The sequence below is a fragment of the Tyto alba genome, unplaced genomic scaffold (assembly GCF_018691265.1).
Source record: "Tyto alba isolate M040663 unplaced genomic scaffold, T.alba_DEE_v4.0 Super-Scaffold_17, whole genome shotgun sequence".
NCBI lineage: Eukaryota > Metazoa > Chordata > Aves > Strigiformes > Tytonidae > Tyto > Tyto alba.
Window position 1 is genome coordinate 14207783 of NW_024881279.1, and position 22721 is coordinate 14230503.

The 22721-nt window shown below is 38.3% G+C and overlaps 1 protein-coding gene across 2 annotated transcripts in view; it reads left to right on the top strand.

The window, feature by feature from the left end:
* Positions 1–21521, top strand: part of ADRA1B (adrenoceptor alpha 1B) — a 33768-nt gene extending 12247 nt beyond the window's left edge. The window contains exons 2-3 of one of the 2 annotated variants that reach the window (XM_033005758.2): positions 2475–3755; positions 20684–21521. In XM_033005758.2, the coding sequence (XP_032861649.2) occupies positions 2783–3755; positions 20684–21246 (1536 nt within the window). In that variant the 5' untranslated portion in view covers positions 2475–2782 and the 3' untranslated portion in view covers positions 21247–21521. Of the gene's footprint in view, positions 1–2394; positions 3756–20683 lie in introns of those variants that run through there. The other variant, XM_009968830.3, reaches the window with a different exon arrangement.
* Positions 21522–22721: the final 1200 nt, after the last annotated feature.

Here is a 22721-nt window from a genome sequence, read left to right on the forward strand (position 1 = left end):
TCAGACTTCTCAGCAGGGCTGTAAGAGATGAGCAGTAGCTTTGTCTTACTCTTTGTCCCCTAGGACTTTTCTGTCGTTTCATCTAGAATGGCATAGAAAGCAGCACTAGCAAGGGTCCCAGTACTCCTGCCAGCAAAAGATACTGAGCAAAGAAACATGCGTTTTGGTCCAACCACTACCAGTTAGAATCACTGTTCCCTTCCCTTCTGCCCTTTCCTGCCACTGCTGTCAGCATGGGGTCCTGGACCTTGCCAGCAAGCTGGAACCAGCTGACTCCTGGAAGTGGCTGTTGAAAAGCTATTGAAAGATCTGGTTCCTTAGGGCTACAAAATCTTATGTACTGTGGCCAAAACCAGGGAGGAGCTACAGGACACTGTTAATCTTTGCAGGCTGAGTATGTCCCACATGTTGCCAGCTAAAAACTGAAATAGACCAGTTTACTCCCTCATTGATCTTATCTAACCTATCCACATTTTGCAGTGATCATATTTTCTTACCTGCTGAAGGCTGACATATTGTTGTCTGGACCTAATGATCTAATCAAAGTAGCTTTAGTGAGCTGACCTCAGGCACCAAGAGTGGAAGGTGCAGGCTCCACTGCAGGCTATGCAATCCCACCAGGACACCCAGGTAAGCAGCTACTCCTGCTGCCCCCTGCGCTACCACAGCTCCACTGCGAGCAGTCTCAAGTCAGATGCCCTGGGTGTGCACCGCTGCAGTCACACCTCCTGACAGCCATGTCTGCACCTTCACAACAGGACACAGCCCCTAACCTGAGGAATTCACAGTTTAAACAGACAAGGCAGAGAAACAAAATCAGAAATCACAAACAAAACTGAGAGTGGTTATGTGGAGTCCAGCATGAATGGTAAGTGTGAAGGATACATGTCCAAAATCAAAGGCTGCTAACTGCTTTTATTAGCAGTGAAAGCTCTGCCTTGGAGACACCAGAGGCAGAAAAGCTGAGGCTGAGCTCATAAATTGCATGTTTGTTCCTCTTCCCTTCAGTGACTCCATGACATGTTATCATGTCATTCTTGTAAATGTTATAAAGAAAAGTTTTTGAACTATAGTGCTTTACTATAGTCCCTGTGGTTGGGAAGGGCTATAAAAACATCTGCCATACACTCCTCAAATAAAATTCAACCAGAGCTTTTGTTTACATGGTTTGTCCTCAAAACCAGCACTCAGCTGCACCTTTCAGCCATAGCTGCCTTATTAAAAATGAACCTTTTATTTTAAACACAGTACATTTTGTAACAGGAAAATCAATATACAGTAACCCAGAGTAGTGAAGACAACAGCTGTAGGACATAATCTGATGACAGAAAGTTGAGAACAGTATTTTGGCACTTATATATTCAACTAATCTTTCACTTTTTGTTTTTAATGGCACTGAGCTATAAAGATCTGAGATTTCTTCCCACCTGGTGACCCAAAGCTACACAAAATGAAGAAATGAAGAAACCACTGTTTTGAACATTAAAGGATATTATCTAAAAAATAAATCAGTTGTTACTCATTTTTTCCTTTATAGGATTCTGTAAGAGGATAGCTTCCCAGAGCTACAAGGAGTTAACAAGAGTCTTAGCGATCTCACAGCCCCTAGCAAAGATATAGGAAGAAACTTCAGCATAAAGAGTACCTTGGAAAGCCTACTAAACACTTTTCACTGCCTTCACTTTGGCTGTGGGTAAGGGTGCTCAGCTCTGTTCAAGGCTGGGATTTATAATGCACCTATGCTTAGAGAAGTTATCTAGGTAGAAAAGAGGAGATGAAGCCACAGATGTGCCTGGCACACAGGAGTATAGAACAAACATAAAGAACTTAACAGAGATTTTTATTTTGATCACTTGTTACTTTTTCTTTATTAATAGAAAGTTTACAAGTAGAAACAAACTACTCCATGTATGGTTTTATGCCATCATTAAATACTGAATCTATGAATAAGTTCAGGATTTTTGGAACCTACCTATTTGTCCTTAGAAGGTGGAAGATGGTTAGTTCTCTAAAATGGCATGTGATTCAATTCGATTAAAAAATAAACTCAAATACATTTCCTTGGTGAGCAAAAGGCAGAGTGCTAGATCATTTTGTACTGAAATTGCTTTTTTCACCACATTGCACTGAGTATATTTTTCTCAGATAATGAAACTGGTTTTTTAAAGGTTTCCATTCCATATTTATGTGGCAAATTATTTAATTAAGATTGATATATTCCATTTGTTTAGCTTTTAGACTTTGATATGAAAGTTTTAACTTGAACTGCATTGCCCTCTAGCGCTGTGACGGGGCTGGCCGCAGTGATGTCACTAGCACATGCAGTGTGAGCACAGACAGGCAGTTCATGCAGAGCTGCCTAAATGCTAACAAACTGTTCTTGGAGACGCATGTCACAGCAGCTAGACAGGGTCATCCTTCCAGGAGAACCACAAATGCACAAGGGAAAACAATATACCTATCTTTTATTTCAGGGACGTCATGATCAAAACAGCTACTTTCAAGCTCCAGCCAAGACTCCTGCCTGCTAATTTCTGTTTCAACAAGTTTGTATGAGAAATTCAGCAAGTTTGAACAGCCTATTATTTCTGACAGGCTTCAGAGGACTTCACGCTGTGCAAGTTTTACGTGTTCATAGCTGACAGCTTGCTGAAGAGATGAGTTCTCAATCTAAAACCAGACGGAGCTTTGCAGCAACTTCTTGGGTAGAGAGATAACTTTCAACTGAACTCAAACCATCTGCGTGTTGTGCAAGGGATCCAATCATAACTTGCTATGGAGGATGATTTTTAAGATGAATACCTACCTTGGTGATAAATCTAATTTATCAATACCTGGATATTTGAAAGTGTCTGCACTAAATAATGGCAATCTCTCTGCAAACAACTCCAATGAGACAGCAAGCAATCTGGATTCACCTGCCTTGGATATCCATAGGGCAATAATTGTGGGGCTTATCCTAGGTGCCTTTATACTCTTTGCTATTATAGGTAATATCTTGGTAATTCTCTCTGTTGCTTGCAATAGACATTTAAGAATCCCTACAAACTATTTCATAATTAATCTTGCAATAGCAGATTTGTTGCTGAGTTTTACTGTCCTTCCATTCTCTGCTACACTGGAAATCCTTGGCTACTGGGTTTTGGGGAGGATATTTTGTGATATCTGGGCAGCAGTTGATGTGCTATGCTGTACAGCTTCTATTTTAAGTCTGTGTGCAATTTCTATAGATAGATATATAGGAGTACGTTACTCTCTCCAGTATCCAACTTTGGTAACAAGAAGAAGGGCAATTTTAGCCCTCCTAGGTGTCTGGGTCCTTTCCATGGTGATTTCTATTGGGCCTCTTTTGGGCTGGAAAGAACCAGCACCCAAGGACGATAAAGAGTGCCGTATCACTGAAGAACCATTCTATGCTTTGTTTTCTTCCTTGGGGTCATTTTACATTCCTTTAATTGTCATCCTCGTGATGTACTGTCGAGTCTATATAGTGGCAAAAAGGACTACTAAAAATCTGGAAGCTGGTGTTATGAAAGAAATGTCCAACTCCAAGGAGCTGACTTTACGGATTCATTACAGGAACGTTCATGAGGACACATTAAACAGCACCAAATCCAAGGGTCACAATCCCAGGAGCACCTTAGCTTTCAAACTTTTTAAATTCTCTAGAGAAAAGAAGGCAGCCAAGACGCTGGGAATTGTGGTTGGCATGTTTATCTTGTGCTGGCTACCTTTCTTCATCGTTCTGCCACTAGGTAAGTTGGCAATCAAGGGATTGGGAGGGGAGGGGGAGGAAGAGTGTTAGTTGTTGACTGCAAAAATATAATAGAAAAAAAATCAGATGAATGATAAGTAGATATCGTTTTCAGAACTGCAGTGAGCAGATGAAAAGAAGGGAACTGAAAGTAATTTACTTCTGATGTTGTCTTTTTCAAAGAGTCATGCTGAAACTTTATAAAGTGTGCAGCCTGCAGAAAGTCTGCTCATCTGTCAGTCCTTCTCAGTGATGGGGCAGATGTTAAATCAGGGGACAATATCTTCAGAGTTTATATATTAAATCCCCCTTTATGGTCTTTGTTTGAACTGAATTAGCTTTCAGAAAAAAAATTATAGGATGTTTTAACAAAAATCCTAGATAGGAACACAGAGAGTTTCAGCATTGAAATGTTCTTGTTTTAGTTTACTGTTACATGTTCGGACTATAATACAGTAGATCTTCTGACATTATTAGGTGTCTTAAATGGAAATGAACATGATCTAATGATAAGGTGCAAAACTCCCCTGAGCTTTGGAAAGCTGAAAAAGTTCTAGTTCTCAGTTCAAACTGATCAATCCCAAAAGCAAACACACTGAGGCCACTGATCCCCACAGAAAGATTCTCATTGGTTTCCATAGGTCTTAGTTCAGGCATTTTAGGAGATTGCCATGTGAACTTTTGGCAGCCACTTTGTTCACATACAACCTTAAAATATTATTAAAGCATTTGATGTAACTCTTTGCTTTTTTAATTTGCTCTCTGTTCTCAAGTCCATGTGAAATTTGCTTGTATTGTTTTTAATACTAGCACTACCTCTGAAGTGGAATATCTCAAGACATTGAATTACTCAGCTCTCAAAAATATCTGCCCAAAATTCATTTCTCTGAGACACAGACAATCTGGCAGCCTAAATATGGAAAGAGGTGGAAAAAGAAAAGGGAGAAAAAGCCTTTATTAATGTTCTGTATTCATGTTTACTTAGTTACCCTACCAAAACATTTCTAATTGAGTGGTAAGCGAATATTTTTAGAGACTGTTGTAGAAAACTAAACTGAGTTCAGCAACCTGGTACTGGTGAAGTGCTATAAAATTATCATTTCAGTGAATGTGTAATATCATTTAGACTGTAATCTTTACTGCAAGACAACTAAACTACTTAAGCTATTGCAGGGCAACTTTGTAATCTCTAGTTTAATATATCATAAACTTAAAAATTGTTACGATTCAAGATCCACATAAAACTAATGTTAAGGATGTGAAAAATTCCAAACACAAGGAAAATTGTGAGCAAAGTTCTCTTTGTCTACTGAAGTTTAGGTCCTTGTGCTGGCTCTTAAAGAATGTTTATAATATAAAGCAAGTTTCCAACTATTGCAAAAATACATACCTGTGGATAGAGACATATTTTCACTATATGGTACTAGTAGTAGTACTAGATATGTAGCTGGTAGGTCATGATCCCCTCATAAAGTAGACTCCCTCCTTGATTTTGAATTATGGAAGGAACTTTGCAGTAAAAAAGCAAATGTAAATGCAGCAGAACATATCCTTAGCTATCAGAAGCCAGTATAGCTACTGACAGTGTTCAAGGAACATGGATGCAGACCGGCCCATTTAAAAAGTTATGGTCACAGGGCAGAAGCAGTGTGAGAAACAATTAAGTTTCTTGAAAGTATGTTAGTTTTCCCTTTGAGAAGTTATTTCAAAACCCCTGGTCTTTCCTGGGAGGTTTAATGAGTTGTTGCTTAAGACACCTGAGTGAAAAATTTATTGCTTGTCACAATATGATTTTATTTCTCATATAAATTGTGTCTGAGGCATTAGTGAGGTGACAGGCTGAGGGCCTCCATCACAGCACACTGTGTGCTGGCAGAGGTGCTGGGTGGGCTGAAGAGTTAAACCCACTGCTGTGGGCTCTGACCCGACACAGACAGAGCACCTGTAACCCCCAACACGCGCCCTTCAGCGCTGTGAGCACTTGGTGCCCCACAGAGCTGAGGTTCAGAAAGAGTTGCCATTGTGTCAGTTAGAACAGTGAAAAAATCAGCATCTTGACGTTGCAATACAGACTGCTGGCTCTCCTGTCATCTGTCTAGAAATCATTTCAGGGCCCCAAGTCTTAACTGACAGCCTTTAGCCTAAGAAAGGAGGAATAAAGGTATACACAGTATCCAGTATAGTACCCAAATACATTTAAATAGTAGCTACTTTCCTTTATTTTACTGACTAAGAGTAGGGCTGGTTTTGTTCCTTGACCCTGATCTCTTTTTTTTTCATTTATTCAGCACACTCTAGAACCTTGTACTTTTCATCTCTGTGTATCAGTGCAAAGTTAATTAATGATGTCAGGCATGACTAAAGAATTGCTCACTAAAACAGGTGGGGAAAAGACCTTTTCCTGACAGGCATAATACAGCCATTCTTAACTGGAGAAGAGTGTAGAGCAGTGGAGAAAGACTTCTTAAGAAGCTTGCTGTGTGCTGCATTCTTCATACCAGAAATTTTTTGCTTTGTGTCTTCTAGTCACAAAATTAAATGAAATACTATTAAGAACCCTTACAAAAAGCACACAATGGTATGAAATCAATTTCAGTGATAGGCAAACCACAAAATTCAAAAGGTACTGATGATTTACAAAACCCTCTGTAGGTGCCCTGGGCTGCTTTAATCACAACCCACTTGTTCATCAGTGCAGGACCACAAACTACGGTACCTTTTCTGCTCCTGAGTCCAGACTAGGTACTTACCTTCACTATACTTGAAGGACAGGCTTCTTTCTTAGCGTGTATTTTTCACACCTTATATTTGCACCATCACCCAAGTCATACCCTCACATCCACATCTTTACTATGTTTTTTGCTCCCTGTTTCACTCAGTAATGCCATGACTCTACAGAATGGTGTTAGCAGAGCAGTTCTGGATTTCTGAGAATCCAACCATAAAATATCTGACAAGTTGGTAAACGTTATTTCTGCAACACCCCAAAACCATGTCTTAAGAAATCTGCTTACATGTAGAGGGGTTTCCTTCATGTTAAAAGTGTTCTCAGCTTTTCTATTAGTTTCCCAGACAAAATGATAATTCTTCCTCTCTAGCATTTCAATCTATCCTGCAGCTACCCATTTTGATATTCCAGAAAAAGGATTATTGCATCAGGTGGCAGATATATACTGGGAACTGATGCGGTGCTGAAAGCAGGGATATTGCTTGAATAAATATTGCATGACAAAGAAAAATAAATAATATTAACACTTACAAAGTGTTTTTCAAGCAAGAATAAAAAGGCTTTGCAAGGAAAGCTCTCTGACAGAGCTCTGTATCCAGCTATGGAGAGAAATTACAGCACTGACACTATGATGATCATGAAACAATCAGCATGACGAATGACCCACGATCTCTTTTTGTAGGACTGAACCATGCTGCCTTTAGTGTTAAGCATCTGATGATGCAGCAAAACTGGTATCAGAGAATCATGTGAGAAATTTGTTTTTATTCCAGTAGCTATTAGATATTATTTCCAGATAGCAATAGAGCTATAGAATATCCTTGTTACACACATTCATAGATGTTCTATGGCTTTGTAAACAGCTGTGTTGCCACTCAAAATTATTTGTGGTACAGTATAAAAAATAAAATTAAGACATAGGTGTCTTTGAGACAACTTTTTGTGCCCATAAATTCAGTGACTCAGCTTTAAAGAGTAAATATCTTGCTGCTTTAAAATAAATTTTTCCTTTCTTTCCCCTCATACAAATCCTTTCTTAGGCATCAAGACTGTATTAAATATGCATTGCTGAAAAATGCTGAGTAAAATAGATGATTTTTATCTAAAGACCAGAGCTCTGAAGAAATAAGGTAACACTCGTTAAAACTCCCTCCTTTAAACAAAGGAATATTCAATTTTATGCCAGTACATTTATTTTTAAAATTAATCCAAAATTAAAGTTCATATTTCCCCTGGATACTAAGTAAAAGCTTAGTCTCATTCCCGTTAACTGAGATATCAGAGTGGGCTAGTGGGCTTGCCAGTCTTCTCCCAGACACACACACCCCCAGCAAAGGGAAAACTCACCACCTCCAGTACTTTAGCCAAAGCACATTAACTTCTCCAGCCTATTGCTTAAGTCCAATGGAGAACAGCGGAGTATTATTCACCTCCCAGTTCAGAGCCTAACTCCCCCTGCTCCCACAAAACCTGTGATCTTATCCACTGAAGTCAGAAACAAAATTCTTGTACCTTAACTGGCAGGGGGATAAGATCCCAAGAGCCTCATAATGAAGATACAACTGCTTTGGTCATCCTTATATATTAAGCTTTTGAAACCTCTCTATAAAATAATAAAAAAGAACATAAAAATATTCTGCATGCTTCAGGTCAGCTAATACAAAATTATTCTCAAAATGTTATTCAAGTACAGTATGTAGATTTACGTTACATCAGGCCAACCTCTGCATTTCTGCACCAAGAATACTAAATTAGGCCACTTAGTTTCCCATGGGAAACACTTCAAGGCATTAGGTCCAGTGTTGTCAATGCTACTGGGTTCTGCTTTCTGCAAGGCTTCAGACCTGGTTTGCCTTTCATCTCATTTTGTTCTTGCTCCCTCTCCTCCTCTCTAACTAGCCTAGCTCTCTAGATTTTATGTTCTCAAGTTAATAGTTATACAGAATTTGGACAAATTAATGATATATGTGGCAATCTGACCCTCTGCCCACTTGCAGGTCAATCTTTGGTACAATGTTCAATTGCACAGGTAATAGCAGGAACCTGCTCCTCCTATTTTCTAGCCAGTTCCTGTAAAGCTAAACATCATAAGGGCACTTCTTGACCAGTACAGCATGCTTTGTCACACGTGGAGGACTAGATTATTTCAAGTTAATTCATTTTACTGCTAACATAGCCTTCCCTCAGCCCTGGTTTAAGTCTTTTGGTTTGCAAAGGATGTCAATTATCAGCTACTGACAGACTTCAATTTTTTAGAACAAAGTTGTTTGTTATCAAAGCAGATGAAACCGCACAAATTCTGGGGTACCTCCTATGTAGGCTTTTGATTTTCAGGTCAGAGGAACAAAGGGAAATCTTAACATGTACAGTCTTACAAAAACATATATTCAAAGTAATACAGCAAAAATCCAAAAAAATCAACTCACGTTGACTATTCAACCTCAGGGATGGCAGCAACTCCTGTCTCAGGTGATCGGAAAGATCCAAGGAAAAAAAAAATTCAGGACTGAGCCAGTAGGCAGCAATAGGAAATCTCAAAACTACTGAAATCAAAGACAGGACAGAAGTGATAATTTCATAAGAAACACTGCTTTCAGCATCCAGCATCCATCAAGGTGGTGGACGCAATGTACTTATGCCAAAAGCATTTGCAAACACATGCACTGTTGCTCAGCTTGGTAATCATGATGAAAGCACTGAGTAAAGTTATACAAGTGCATATAGTCCTAAAGCATTGAGGCCAAACCTCAGGATTTCAGCTGCATGTTCATTAGTGTACCTTTCTGTGAAATACAGACATGAATAAAAAGTGATCAGTTTTTTAGAGTCTTCACTAAAGTCCGCCTCCATAGCACGTGTTAAGATTTTAAGCTATTTTGATGGTCTTTCAAGTGATACCTAGAAACTGAAAAGCAAAAACTATCCGTCTCCAAGTAACAAAAGAGAAACAGTATAATGGAAGTTCATACAATATCTTTCTAGCTGTGTTATTCAATTGCATGCTAGAGTCCTATTATTTACCAACAATGTCCAAGACAGATTGCCTCAGTTATAAGTCAGAAGCGTGATGGGGAGACAGAGACACCAAAGCATGCCCAGTAATTGAAGATATTTAAGTAAAATAAATTAAATGTCAGCAGACTTAGATTAGCTTTTCTAGGCTTCCTTAATCAGATAATCTTTTGCAAAATAAGCATAAGCTTGGCCCATATTCTTTCTAGTCAGCAAGCTGCAAAAATCTGTAACTCTTTTGGACAAAATAATATAATGTTTCTGTACCCACCTACTGTCAGTTTTAGAGTACCAAAAAAGAGTCTTACTAAAACTGATCTTGATTTTAGCATATTTATACGTGAAGGCAACACAATTTAAACACAAGTGAATTCCCTTCGTGGTGTAAGTCATCATAACTGTTCTGGACAGGGAGGTGGTAGACTAGTATATAGAAGGATATATAGGCTTTGTGTCAAAAATGTAAGTACTTGATGGAATTTTTCCATATCTCATGTATTTTCCATATCTTGTATCTCCATATTTTGTTATTCAAGATATACTCAGAATTTTGGCTAATATGACTACTATGCATGAGGCATGAAAAACCTTAATCCTGTTGCTTTTTTTTTATTGTTCTTTTTTAAAGTATAGATTTCCTCTTTCATTTTCTTTCTGTGCTGGGCAAATAAAGCTCCTAATTGTCTTTTCTACTGTTCTAAATACCGACTTGCAAATGGTCTGTTGCACCATAAGTTTTTTAAAATAATTTTCAACTCTCAATGCTTTAAGCATCAACAACATCTATTGTGAGACACTCTAGGAAGTCATGGACAGTCATGGACTGCAGACTACAGCAGGATCCCTGGAAATGACAGATTATCTCTTAACTTCTGCCTATCAATCAGAGACAATTTTACCATGCCTGGAGTGCCATTGTTAGTAGCTCTGTGGTTAAATATGTAGGCACTGACCCTTTACAAATGCAAATATAGCTACTCTGCTTTGCCATTGCTTGTAATATAAGAAGGTGTAGAAACTGGGGTTTAGTAAAAAGATCAGATCACTGCCTGCACTACAACTTCCATCATCAAAGCTTCAAGGGAGGTAAAGTCCTGGTTTTATTTTGACCATTCTAGATGAGTGTCTATTTTTGGAGCCTTTAAAAGGCTCTCAAATTTGAGCCAATGTGAATCAAGTTCATGCAGGTCTCATATAAGTGATTTGTTCATCTGAAATATGAGGCACCCTTTATCAGAGATAGATATCATGGATGATAAGAATTTGTTAATTTTAATTTGGATATGAAAATGGAAACAGTGACCGTTCTCAGCCTATGAGACAGCAAGGAAAATGTTTTCCTTAGACTTTGCTCTTACTCATGAACATATTCATAGGGGGATGTTCTCTTTATGGTCAGATTCTTCATTTGTGTATGTCTGCTACTTTCATTTGTCTTCTTAAGAACTTGTCTACACAGGATCTGGTCTTAGATTGGTAGGAGTTACTGAGTTTAGTTAATATCAATACTGCATTGGTTTGCAGACATTTATTTCCCTGTTTGAATGGGATGGAGGAAAGAGTGTAAACCACTTTTACCTTGTCAGGACAGTTAGGGGAGATTCCTCTGTGTGAATTCCTTGACTCAACTGGAAAACAGGAAAATGAAAGGCTGGTTGAATGATACCTTCATTACCCCTATAAGTGTTTGCACCATGTAGGGCCAGAAGGCTTCCGCAAAGAGAATTCTGCAACTGCTACAGTTAGTTCTAGGACATAAATTCCTCATAACCGGAGCACTTTCCGTAATAGCTGGCCTAGAACCTTGGACATAAACATAATGTACTTATTAATACAATGAAGAATGAGAATTGCTGTACCTGCAACAGCATCATATTTGTATTTCTATTTCTCCCACATTATCTTGTACAATGTCATTGTCTAGTCAGTTATTCCTTAATTGATATTTCTCCTTCCTCAACAGCAAAGTGCTCTCTCCCAACACACACACACACAAGTTGCCCACAAACACAGGGGTGCAGCTCTGCACCACGTTGGTGACTATGGGGTTACTGTGATTCCCATAGTGTGCCCCAGCCTGGCAGCCAGGGCACCGCTGAGATATGCAGCCCAAGGTATCCCACAGAGACACCAACATGCTCAAAACCCATAAACAAATGCTAGCTATAATTACTTGTTTGTAGTAGATATATTTTAACCATCTTTCATTTAATTTTCTTTATTGAATTTTATTCTGTTGATTTTGGATGGTCTTCCTATTTCTCAAGATCTTTTTTCACTGTTATCCTAACCCTCTTCTCCAGAAGGCCTGCAGTCTCTCCCAGCTTGATCAACTCTTAATCTTATAACCATACTCTGTATTTCACCCTCTACTGTTTGTAAACTGTGGGTTTTTTTCCTGTATTAAATAAGTCCAGGGGAATGTAAACAAACATTGAATGCTGGAAGGAAAGAAATCAGGAGCTTTAGAAATCCAATTAGCTTTAAAACCCTGGCATGCTGACTTGCCTAAGCATGTGGTAAAAAGGACCGCAGAAAGCTTAAATAAAAGACAAACACATCCTTTCCACATTCTCTAAACTCATATTCGTAACAACTCTGGTCAGAGGCAGCGTATTACTTTTACAGGGAAAATTTTACTAGCAATACACATGTGGCATTTGAGCTTTCCCTGTTCATTAGGAAGTGGCTGTAACTCAGCCATTAGCAGCTACCAGCAGTTACAGCTGCAGGAGGAATTACAGCATGAACTGCAGGGGAGAAGCGGAGCTTCGCAGCCAAGGCCATCAGCAGCCACCTACTGCCGCTCGCTGAAAAGTTTCTCGCTGATCACATTACAAATTTGATCAAGTCACTTTTCATAGGAAGGCTGAGTTCCATCATAAACCAAATTTCTTGCAAAACAATATTCATTTTTGCAAAAGTTGCCTTCTCCAGAATAGATTGAGAGACAGGAGTTTTATATTGGTGAAGCTTCCTGTTTTTCATGTTTCAGAACTCATTTGTTCTCATTTTGTATTTTGCAATGCTTTTTCATCACTACAGCAATTTTTAAAACATTGGAATTTTCTCTTGTCTGGAATGTTAAAAAGTTCAGATTTAACTCCAGTCAGAATTACTCCAATCTGCACCAAGATGGAATAATTCTATCCTCTGATATGAAGGAGGATATATTTGCCTTCCAAGATTACCTTAACTATTTTAATTTGATCAGACTTTATAAAAAACCTCCAAATACTTATTATCAATTCTCTATTTCTATTTTATGATATTCAAGCAAGAAAGTGGTTTTCCCTCCAGAATACCCCCACTCAGTGTTTCAAGTTTTGAAACACTTAATTTTCTACTTGTTACAAATAAAGGCAAGTAGTTTCAAATATTATGGCTTTTCTTTAACCTTAAAACAATGAGAAAAGCCTGTGCAGCAAAGGTCTTCTACATCATTATTGTTTCACAATATATTTTATTGTAGCTATTTTGTTATTACTGGAATATCAAATGACACAGAGTGAAGTACTTAAAAAAATCCAGACCATTTCGTTTCAATAAAAACAAATGTTGTATTTGTTCCAGTAAACAGGAACATACACTCAGCCTAGGTTGGCTCTCATCTAAGCAGAACTGGATTTAGAACATTTTGAAATGTGATTTTTTGTAATGGGTAGAAAGTATAGCACCTGATAACCCAAAACTCATCCATAGAGACTTTTTCTCCTTAAATCCGGGAAATTCATAGTATTCCTGCCCAACTATTATCTAATCTAAATATCAGATACTTGATTATGAACAGAACTGATGATTTTATGAGTAATTTAGATACTTAATTGATATCAAATACACAAATTATTAAAACTGAATGTTTAATTAATAGAAAGTCAATTATCACAACATAAAATTATTAGAAAAGAGATTAGCAGTTCAAGTTAAAAACTAAATAAGACATAAGGAGAGTAAAAATAAATATTTAAACATTAAGAGGAAGAAAATAATTGGAAAGTGAGCATGCCTGGACAGAAAAAGAAAAAATAGAGATATTAAAGAGCAGGCAGACAGTAAAGGAGAACATGGTTAATTTTATATTAAAAAATCATTAATAGTTTAAAAATTTCCTCCAACTGGGTACAAATAATAAATATATGGCATTCTTGAAAATACACACATGCAGAATTCCATCTCTCCCCATGAAGATGACTCACACAAACATTAACATAGGATGTAAAACTATCCAAATGTGCCGATCAGATGCAAGCTGCAGCAAGTGGGGCTGTATGACAGGAACGGAGCCAGTAGACGGAATGAAGTGGTTATGCCCTTTTACTCGACACTCATTAGACCATGTCTGGAGTACTGCACCCATGCAGGGGAAGACAATGATAAACTGGAGTAAGTCCAGTGGAGGCAACAAAAACGATCATGCGGCTGGAGCACATTGTCTCAGGAGAGGGTGAAGGAATGAGATTTCTTCAGTCTGGAGAAGGGAAGGCTTCAGGGGACCTTATGGAGTGTTGACCCTGCTTTGAGCAGAGAGCTGGACAAGAGAGCCTGTAACATCCCTTCCCACTTCAATAATCCTGTAATTCTATTAAGTCCTTGGCTTTCAGTCCCATCACATATGAATATACATATATTCATTGCACGAAGGATGAAGGGAGGAAATAAAACTGCACAATGGAACCCAGTGATATTTCACAAAATATTATCACAAACAACTGTTGGTTACTTACACATATTTGTTTATTTCCTCTGTGTGGCTGGAGGTAGTACACTGAGCAGAATTCCACAGAGATATCAAGGGCAATTTCAAAAGTTTTAGCTCATAAACATTATCTTGCGTGTTATTTTTCAGATTTAAACTTCAGCTAGTCACGATAGTATCTCAGCACCTTTCATATGCACACAACTGGAGTAGTAAGTTTTCTCCCTTTTCCTGGAAGTAGTTGGGGAGGGGGGGGGAGGGAGGAGAGGTTGTCTGGTTGGTTGGTTGCAATGTCAGGTCTAATTTTGATGCTAAGTTCTTTCTTCCATAAAATAGAAGTGGTAACTCAAACATGTCCTGTGTATTACACTTTTGTCAAGAAGCTCGCCAACTATTACATTAAGGATCCTTAAATAGAAGGTCTTAACTTTCCATCGTCCTTTCTCTACGAATACAGTGGTCAGTTGTGAGAGGTAGCAAAGGAGCAGATATTTAGATGGAAGAAAAATAATCGAGCAGGAAAGAATATGATAGAGTAGTGTGTGTATATGCGTGTGCGCATGTATGTCTGTTTCTCCTCTGCAGAAGGCTACATCAAAACCTCCTTCAGTGAAGAGGTTTTGTTAATTAAGAGTTTTGGGATTAAGCCAGCCCAGAAGATTTTCCTGCTGCTCATCCTGATATTTTAAGGAGACTTCCAAAGTCCACTGAAGTCCCTACGAGCCTTTACAAAGGCTTTCAGAGATTCCCACTGACTCCAGTGGATTCTGAATTTTAATGTCTCCGTTATGTTCTGGACAGATATTCTGCAGAATATGTGAAGACAATTAATATGGCAAATTGTTTCCCACAATGTTCCTTAATTTCATTGAGGGTGCTTTATTTATTTGTTGTATAATAAAGTATTCATTATAAGGAACCAGTCAGACCCTAAGTGAAATTAGCTTTTACTAAATAAAATACTTCTTAATTGCTTTTTATATTTGCTGTTGCTCAGTGTATTTCCAAACTGAATAGCTCTATCAAGTCTGGTGAGCATGGTCAAAAAACAATCAAAACTGATCAAGTTGATTGAGCTTCTGAAATATTTCCTGTTCTCCATTTGTGCTGGACACAGGCTTTGCAAAAACTTAATTGGTGTCAATGGTGCAATCAGAGGTAAGATTGTGTTGCTATGTTTAATAAATCACAGGAGTTTGTGCAGAAAAATAAAAGAGAATAGAAAATATGCATTCCCTTAGAGTGAAGCTGTTAAATATGAAGCATCAGGAGAGCGATTAGTTTGAGTAGGGAACTCACTCTGGCTATCCCCATCACAAATAAAACACTGAGGAGATAATCATATGCAAAATTTTCCAGCCATTTTGAAAAGCAATCTAAATCAGTACAGGGAAATATTTAATCTGTTTATCAGACTACAATGGGAAAGTAGTTGGAGATTTGGCGAAGAAATATTAGTCTGATATTTAGAGAGTGTCTCTAGTAGGCTTAGCATTATCATTTTATCAAGGTACCAAAATAGCCCGCAGTTGTTTGCTCCCAGCAGGTTAATTATGAGGTAAAGCTTGTGTGCAGCTAAATAAAAAGCATTGTTGTTAATTCCAAGAACAAGGTAGGGGAAAGGGTGATGTTAAAAATATACAAGCTAATCAAAATATTTTTCATATCTTTATATGGTTGAAGGCAGTGGAGATTTGCATAAACTTTGCTTAATAGTCACCAAATTTAAATATACTTAGGAATACATAGCATGTGTGGCGACATCCAGCTAAATCACCTTCTGGGTAATAAAGAACAGCTTTTCTTCTTTGTAGAAAACTGAGGCTGCAACTCCACTCAGTGAGGAAGGACTGAACACTAAAACTCAGAGACTTTCCAAAGCCCTGAGGACAATAAGTGCCCAAATAAGTATCTGCCTCAGACATTCCATTTCTTTAACAGTTAATCCTCAACCTAAATAATGGATATATTTACCAAGGGGATCTAAGACTACAGTGTCAGAGGGATTCAAGTACTGCAAATGTGAAAGTCTGCTGGGCTGCCAAAACTTAAGCCATAAAGTTTTCCTGATGAACACAGTTATGTGCTGCAGAGTTAATCAGGGAAAGAAGGACTAGAAGGGATCTCAAGAGGTCATTCATGGTATCTTCCAATCCCAAAGCTGGATCAGCTATACATAAATCAGTAGATGTGTGTCTACTCTGTTTTTAAGAGGCTCCAGAGTTGGATTTTTACACCCTTCTTAGGCTGTATGTTCCAGAATTTTCCTATCTTAGAAGACAGAAAGTGTTTCCCAATCCATAATCTCAGTTTGTCATGCTGCAATTCAAATCACTGTGCTTCATAAATATGTCAATGTGGACATGGAAAACAATTTAATATCCTTCTTTGCAGGTAACTTTCATGTTTTTAAAGATAAATTGTCATGCCTCTCCTCAGTCCTTTTTCCTTCACCATGATGAAAGTTGTATTACAAAACTACTACATTTCAGAGCATCTGTAGCTTTTGGTGGTGGAAGATCCCTTCATTAGCCATGGTTCCCTTCATAGGTAGATTTTTGCTATGATCATGTAGTCATCGCATATAGCCTCTGCAGGGCTAGCAATGTATCTGATCACTTGTATCAACCAGTTTCTCTTAATCTCAGGAACTATTCTTGAATTCTGCTTTTTCTTGGGTGATGGCAAAAGTAGCAGGACCCACCAAACACACTACTTGAATGCGCTGTACTACTCACTGTGAGCCCTAGTGGTTAAGACAGTCGTGCTAGATCTCATGGTTCTCTTCCTGATAGAACAAAAACTTTCTTACTGGTGAAAATTATTTAGCACATGACCTTCAGCTGACTGATGTTACCTTCCCCCAGCTCAGATTGCCCACTGGTAAAATCAGGAGGATGGCATGAAGTCAGGATGACAGATGAAAAGTACTATCTTAGAGCAAATGAGTCATGCTCCTATAGATTAACTTATTCTCACTGGGACTGCAGTGACCTTTCTTATTGCCAGGTCCTTCTTGGAATAATTGTCAACCAACTGATTTTTGAAAGAAACTAGGAAGTAATAGCACATTATACCACAGACAAAATTCTTAGATGAAAACCACCTCCCTTCAGAGCAGTTGTATATATATATGTATATATAAATATATATATGTGGAAGAGTAGAGGCATTAAGAAGAATTCTATCCAGTTTTAATACGTCAGTCTGAAATAAGAGCATCTAACACACCAGTCTATAAATTAGTGGCTTATTTATCAAATAAATATTCCTTGTTCAGAAAAGCATACTTCCTCACTTTCTTGTGAAAATTTAATCTACTATTTTGTGTATAATTTAAGAGTCAAGCAACACTTGCATTGTGCTCCTTGCAGAACCAGGAAAAAGTGGAGAATGAAGTACTGTTTAATTACTGTTTACTGTTTTCATTAACTCCACGACCCCTGAATTTCTTAGTCTCAAAACTTTTCTATGATTGTAGCTAAATGCTGATCTTTATTTTTAAATCACAGCACCACATAGCTTTCCACACTGATTTATTCCCAAATTTTCTGTTAATGACTCAGGTAGGGTCATGATAGCTTTTAAATGCCTGATTGGGGCTCAGTGATTTTTCTAGAATCAGGTCTGAGCACAAGGTGCCTCCGTCAGTCAAGGCTGATATGAAGAAATTCTCTGCTCTTTGTGCTACTGACCTTTAATATAAAAGAGCTTTGAGGTGTTTGCTGCACCTGCTAAAAATGGCCTGCTGTTATTTTTTTCAAATGGCATTTGAAAAATAGATGATCATGAAAGATAAGCATAAGCTCCATACCTTTTTTCCTTAAGGAACATATACCTCTTGAAGCACTTTACAAAGTCTCACCACTTTTCAGCACTGTTTTTTACATTTATCCTTATTTGGTATCTTTACTGTATGTAGTTATATTCGTTTCATGTACAATATAGGTTATACAAACACAACTCAATTTATCTGTGTTGGTTCCCGTTTTCTTCTCTATAGCTTAGCTCATTTTATTTGTCCTTAGAGCATTTCACAAAATCTGGCAACAAACTTCCTTACTATTTTTTTTTAATTGAAAACTATACCATAGCATTTACTCTGTCCATATTTAACCTGCCTAAAAATATTTAAATCTGGTAGAGGAATGTCCTGTAGATTTTCAATTTTTACAGTATGAAAGACAGGCAAACCAACTGATCTGGAAAAATTCACCACAGCTCATTCAACATTCACACATAATTAAAAATAGGAGCTCTTTAGCCACTTCATGAGATTTACTGGGCTTTAGGTGCTAAAAATCATTCATATTTTAAAGGAGTTCCAGAAAAAAAAATTAAGAAACTTATCAGTATGAGCTCCAAAAAGTTCCTTGTACATTATACTGCTTTGCATTTGTTTTGTAAAGTCACAAATCTTGTCTTTTGCCTAAACTGAAAGGAAAATATTAGCAATTCTTGTTTACAAAACTAATCCTGAATGGTTTGCAACTGTGCATGTGGGAGATTTTGGAGCATCTTCCTCATCTTGGCTGCAGTTATAAACTTAGATCAACTTTTCCTAAAGCTTTATAAGAATTTGACACCTATATAACAGCTTATTCCATGGAATCACATGAATTGTCACTGAATCTTTCATCAAAGATTATGTAACACAAAACAGTTTTAAGTGCTTGCATTGATTTGATTTACCTGTTGGAAATTTATCAAATGCAATTCATAGTTTCTCTGATGTTAGACATGTTATACTCTGTACTTTCTGCAGTATCAATCAAGACAGATGTAGGATCTCCATCAGATGGACAGAAGAGGCATTGGTCAAACTCTGCAAATCATTAACAGCAACAAAGCACTAAGGGACATGGGTTCAACTTACAAGAGTCTTGCACATGGAGTAAAAGTTGGTGAAGTGCAGGAGTCATGAAAGAAAAACTATGAAATCTGTAATTCAAAAAACCTTTCATTTTAACTTTAAAGGCTAGCATGTTGCTTGGCTCCGAGGCAATATGTAGAGCTAGTGTTAGCTGGCACCATCCCAAAACACTGCCAGGGAAAAAATCTATTGTTCTGGATTCACAGGATCTTTCCTGACTCCTATTGCCCAAGTGGGGGGGAGGAAGAGTCTCTCCAAAAAGCTGATGCCAACTTAGCATCTTATTTCCTCTTCTGAGCCAGATCACGGACTAGCTGACACACTGAGGAGTCAGTGGATGTGCGAGGAATGACACATGCTTTCCTGCCTTTGGCCTTCTTGTGAGCTAAGGAGACTCAGACCCCTATAGTCAGCACCAGGCCAGCCCTGTCATCTAGATAAACAGCAGTATCTGCTGTGGCACATAAGAGCTATTTATCCAAGAAGCTAGGAAGTGCTTTTGCATAGTTTTGAGGCCCGAGTCATGGCCTCTACATTGCTAGGAGATGGGAAATATGCCTAGAATCATATTCCTCCCCACTAAAGCATCCTGACAGTCACAACTGACTCAGCCGCTTTCACCGCCCAGGGAATCTGAAACCACTCCAGTGTAAAAGGGCACTCTTCTCAGAGACATGACATTCGGGTTTGAGTGTCACCTTCCATTTGAAAAACTCTTCAAATCTAACTCCAGTTCTTGACATGAGAATTTTCTCCTCAGTCTCCACTCTTTGATTACTTGAGCCAGACACAAAGGTGTTTTCCCAGCTGGATAACCGCTGAATGCCTGTTTTACTTTAAAAATGCCATACATTCTTTTATAAAGCCCCATTTGCTAAATTTAGCTGAACAATTGCATGTTTTTAATGCTAAAAGTACATGAAATGATTTTCCCAGCATGAGTTTTTCATTTGGGCAGCCACTTTAGAGAAATTATTTCGTTGTGAACAGAAGAGGAAGTATTCATACAATAACCTCTTTATCTGAGTTACACCATTCTTATGAATGTCTGAGATATGGGAAGTACCATAATTAACTTCAGGTTTCAAGAGATTTGTATTATCATAATAATCTAGATAAATGGGGTGATGTTTAGGAGCTGTCAGAGTATGTATTAGAAGTTATAAGGTATGTCTGAACATACTCCTTCCAAGAAGCCTGGGGAACAGTTAGATCTTTTTCTTCAAAAATGATGTTCAAATACTTTCTGAAGAAGGCACAACCTTATTCCCTGTGTGCACTGTGAAACAGCTTGGGCAATGGAGGTTTGATCTTTCATTGGGATCAGAAGAGGTTTGTGCAACAGATGTGTACATATAAACACAAGGACTGCTTTTAATTTTTTAATTCTACATTAGTTATGTGCTCCTTTAGCTTTCATATGGTGGAAAGCATTTTCTTATTAGCTTTAAAAATAACAAAAATAACATTTTATTACTAAAAGACCAAAAATTAAAGCAATATGCATTAAAGATTTTTAATAAACAGATTCTAGCAGTGACCTGATGGGACATTTACCCCTCCTAAAGGCAGACAAACCAATTATCTCAGATATTTTCTCTGCTTGTTTCTTCTGGACAGGATCTCTGTTTTCAGCTCTGAAGCCCCCTGAAACGATCTTCAAGGTGATATTTTGGCTTGGCTACTTTAACAGCTGCTTGAATCCAATCATCTACCCTTGCTCAAGTAAAGAGTTCAAGAGGGCTTTTATACAGATCCTAAAATGCCAGTGCCACCGTCGAAAGCAGTTGGGCTGGTGGGCCTACAGCTACAGAAACTGGAATCGGTGCTCCTTTGAACACCCTAGGAAAGACTCTCTGGAAGACAGCAGGAGCTTCCTAAGCGGCAGTCAGAGGACATTATCTTCAGCATCTCCCAGCCCCGGCTACTTGAGCAAAATCACTCACCCACATATGGAGATGTGCACATTCCAGGAATGGAAGAATTCTAGCTCTTTCCTGAGCCCCTTACAGGAAGGCAGCAGACGAAAGGACTCATGCCAGTTCTTTACCTTCAATCTCCTAACAGAGCACAATGGACGTGTTCCTGCTGGCAGCCAGGCTTCCAGCAATGGGGACCATGAGGGCATCTGTGACACACTGAATGGCAGAACCGACTGTAGAGCGAACATGACGCTGGAATGAACAGATTCCAAACTGCCTCTTCTCTTTGTACACCAACATGTTTGATGTTTAGCCCAGCTGAAGAAATGGACCTTCGCACAGTTTCTCAGTATAGCACTAGAAGCACAAGAGCAGCAAAGTGTAGGGGCTAACCATATTTCCCAGTCAATTGACAGAGAGGCTACTGAAGCAAAAATAGAATGCAGGGAAGGAGCCGCATAAACCCAGGGAAGCGCACATCCGATTATTTAGCTGTCATGGAAGTGCTGTGGAGCAGCCAAACACATATGTATATAGAAAGAACGTATAAATATGGGGGCGGGCAGGGGAAATGTGTATGAATGTGTGTGTGCACACGTGTGCTAGCTGCATGTATGGATGTCCGAGAGTGGAAGTGAGCAATGCACTGTTGTTTGTACCTCTCCAGGGTACTAGTTGCCGCTGATTTTGCCTGTAAATTCTTATTGTTGTTGTACTTCACTGTACATTAGCACTTTAGAAATGGAAAGTAATGTCAAAGATTAAAGTAATTTCACAACAATTTAAACACTTGCACCTCTTACTATTGGACTGGAATTCAGCCAAGATCCCTCATCATGATTTTCACTTCAAAATAAAACACTCACAGCAGTCAAGTTTGCCACTGTAACTCCTACGATGCTCTTGAATATCTCTGCAGTTGCTTCCCTTCCATGACTCCCTTATCACCAACATATATAACTCCTCTATCCTTCACCATGTTTTTTATTGAAAGTTTGAAAATACCAGCAATGATGAGAGCTCATAATCTACATTTCAGCACATTAGTAAATGTCCTGTAAACATACAGGCTACCAGAGCATCTTATTTCTAAAAGCAACACTCATAAATCATTCCAAATACCTCACAAACAGTGTCATGGACACAGCACAAAAGAGCACCGACCGCTGAAGGCGCAAAACCCAGCCTTAGGACGAATACACTGAGCCCCTGGTTCTTTCAGCACACTTTGAAAACAGTATTGCACATTTAGAGGCTTTTACTTTGTCATTCAGATAAGAAGAGAAAGAGGAAAAACAATGGAGTGGTGTAAGTTTCACTGTCATTAATATTTTTCAGCTCAATAGTACACTATTGTAACAGAATTCCTGAGAATATCTCTTAGGACATTTTAGGTCATGTTTGGAAGATATTTTCATCTCTTTCAATTAAGTGTGAATCATAAAACTAATGACTGATTTTTTTTACATGAAGTGGTACAAACCGTGAAAATTGGTATTTATGCCTTCCTCGAACCAAGATTTTCCTTATTAGGAATTTTAGTGATATATTTTTAAAGCTTGAAACAGGGAATGAACCATAAACAGATGTATTAAAACACTTAGGGACAATTTAACAATGCTAGGTCCCAAGGGAGAGCCATTTCCTTTTGTTTCCTTAAATGTGTAGTCTCTCATTAAGTTGACGGGAATGGACGTGGCTTGTGGTTAGATGAAATATCCCCCAGCTCAGTGAGC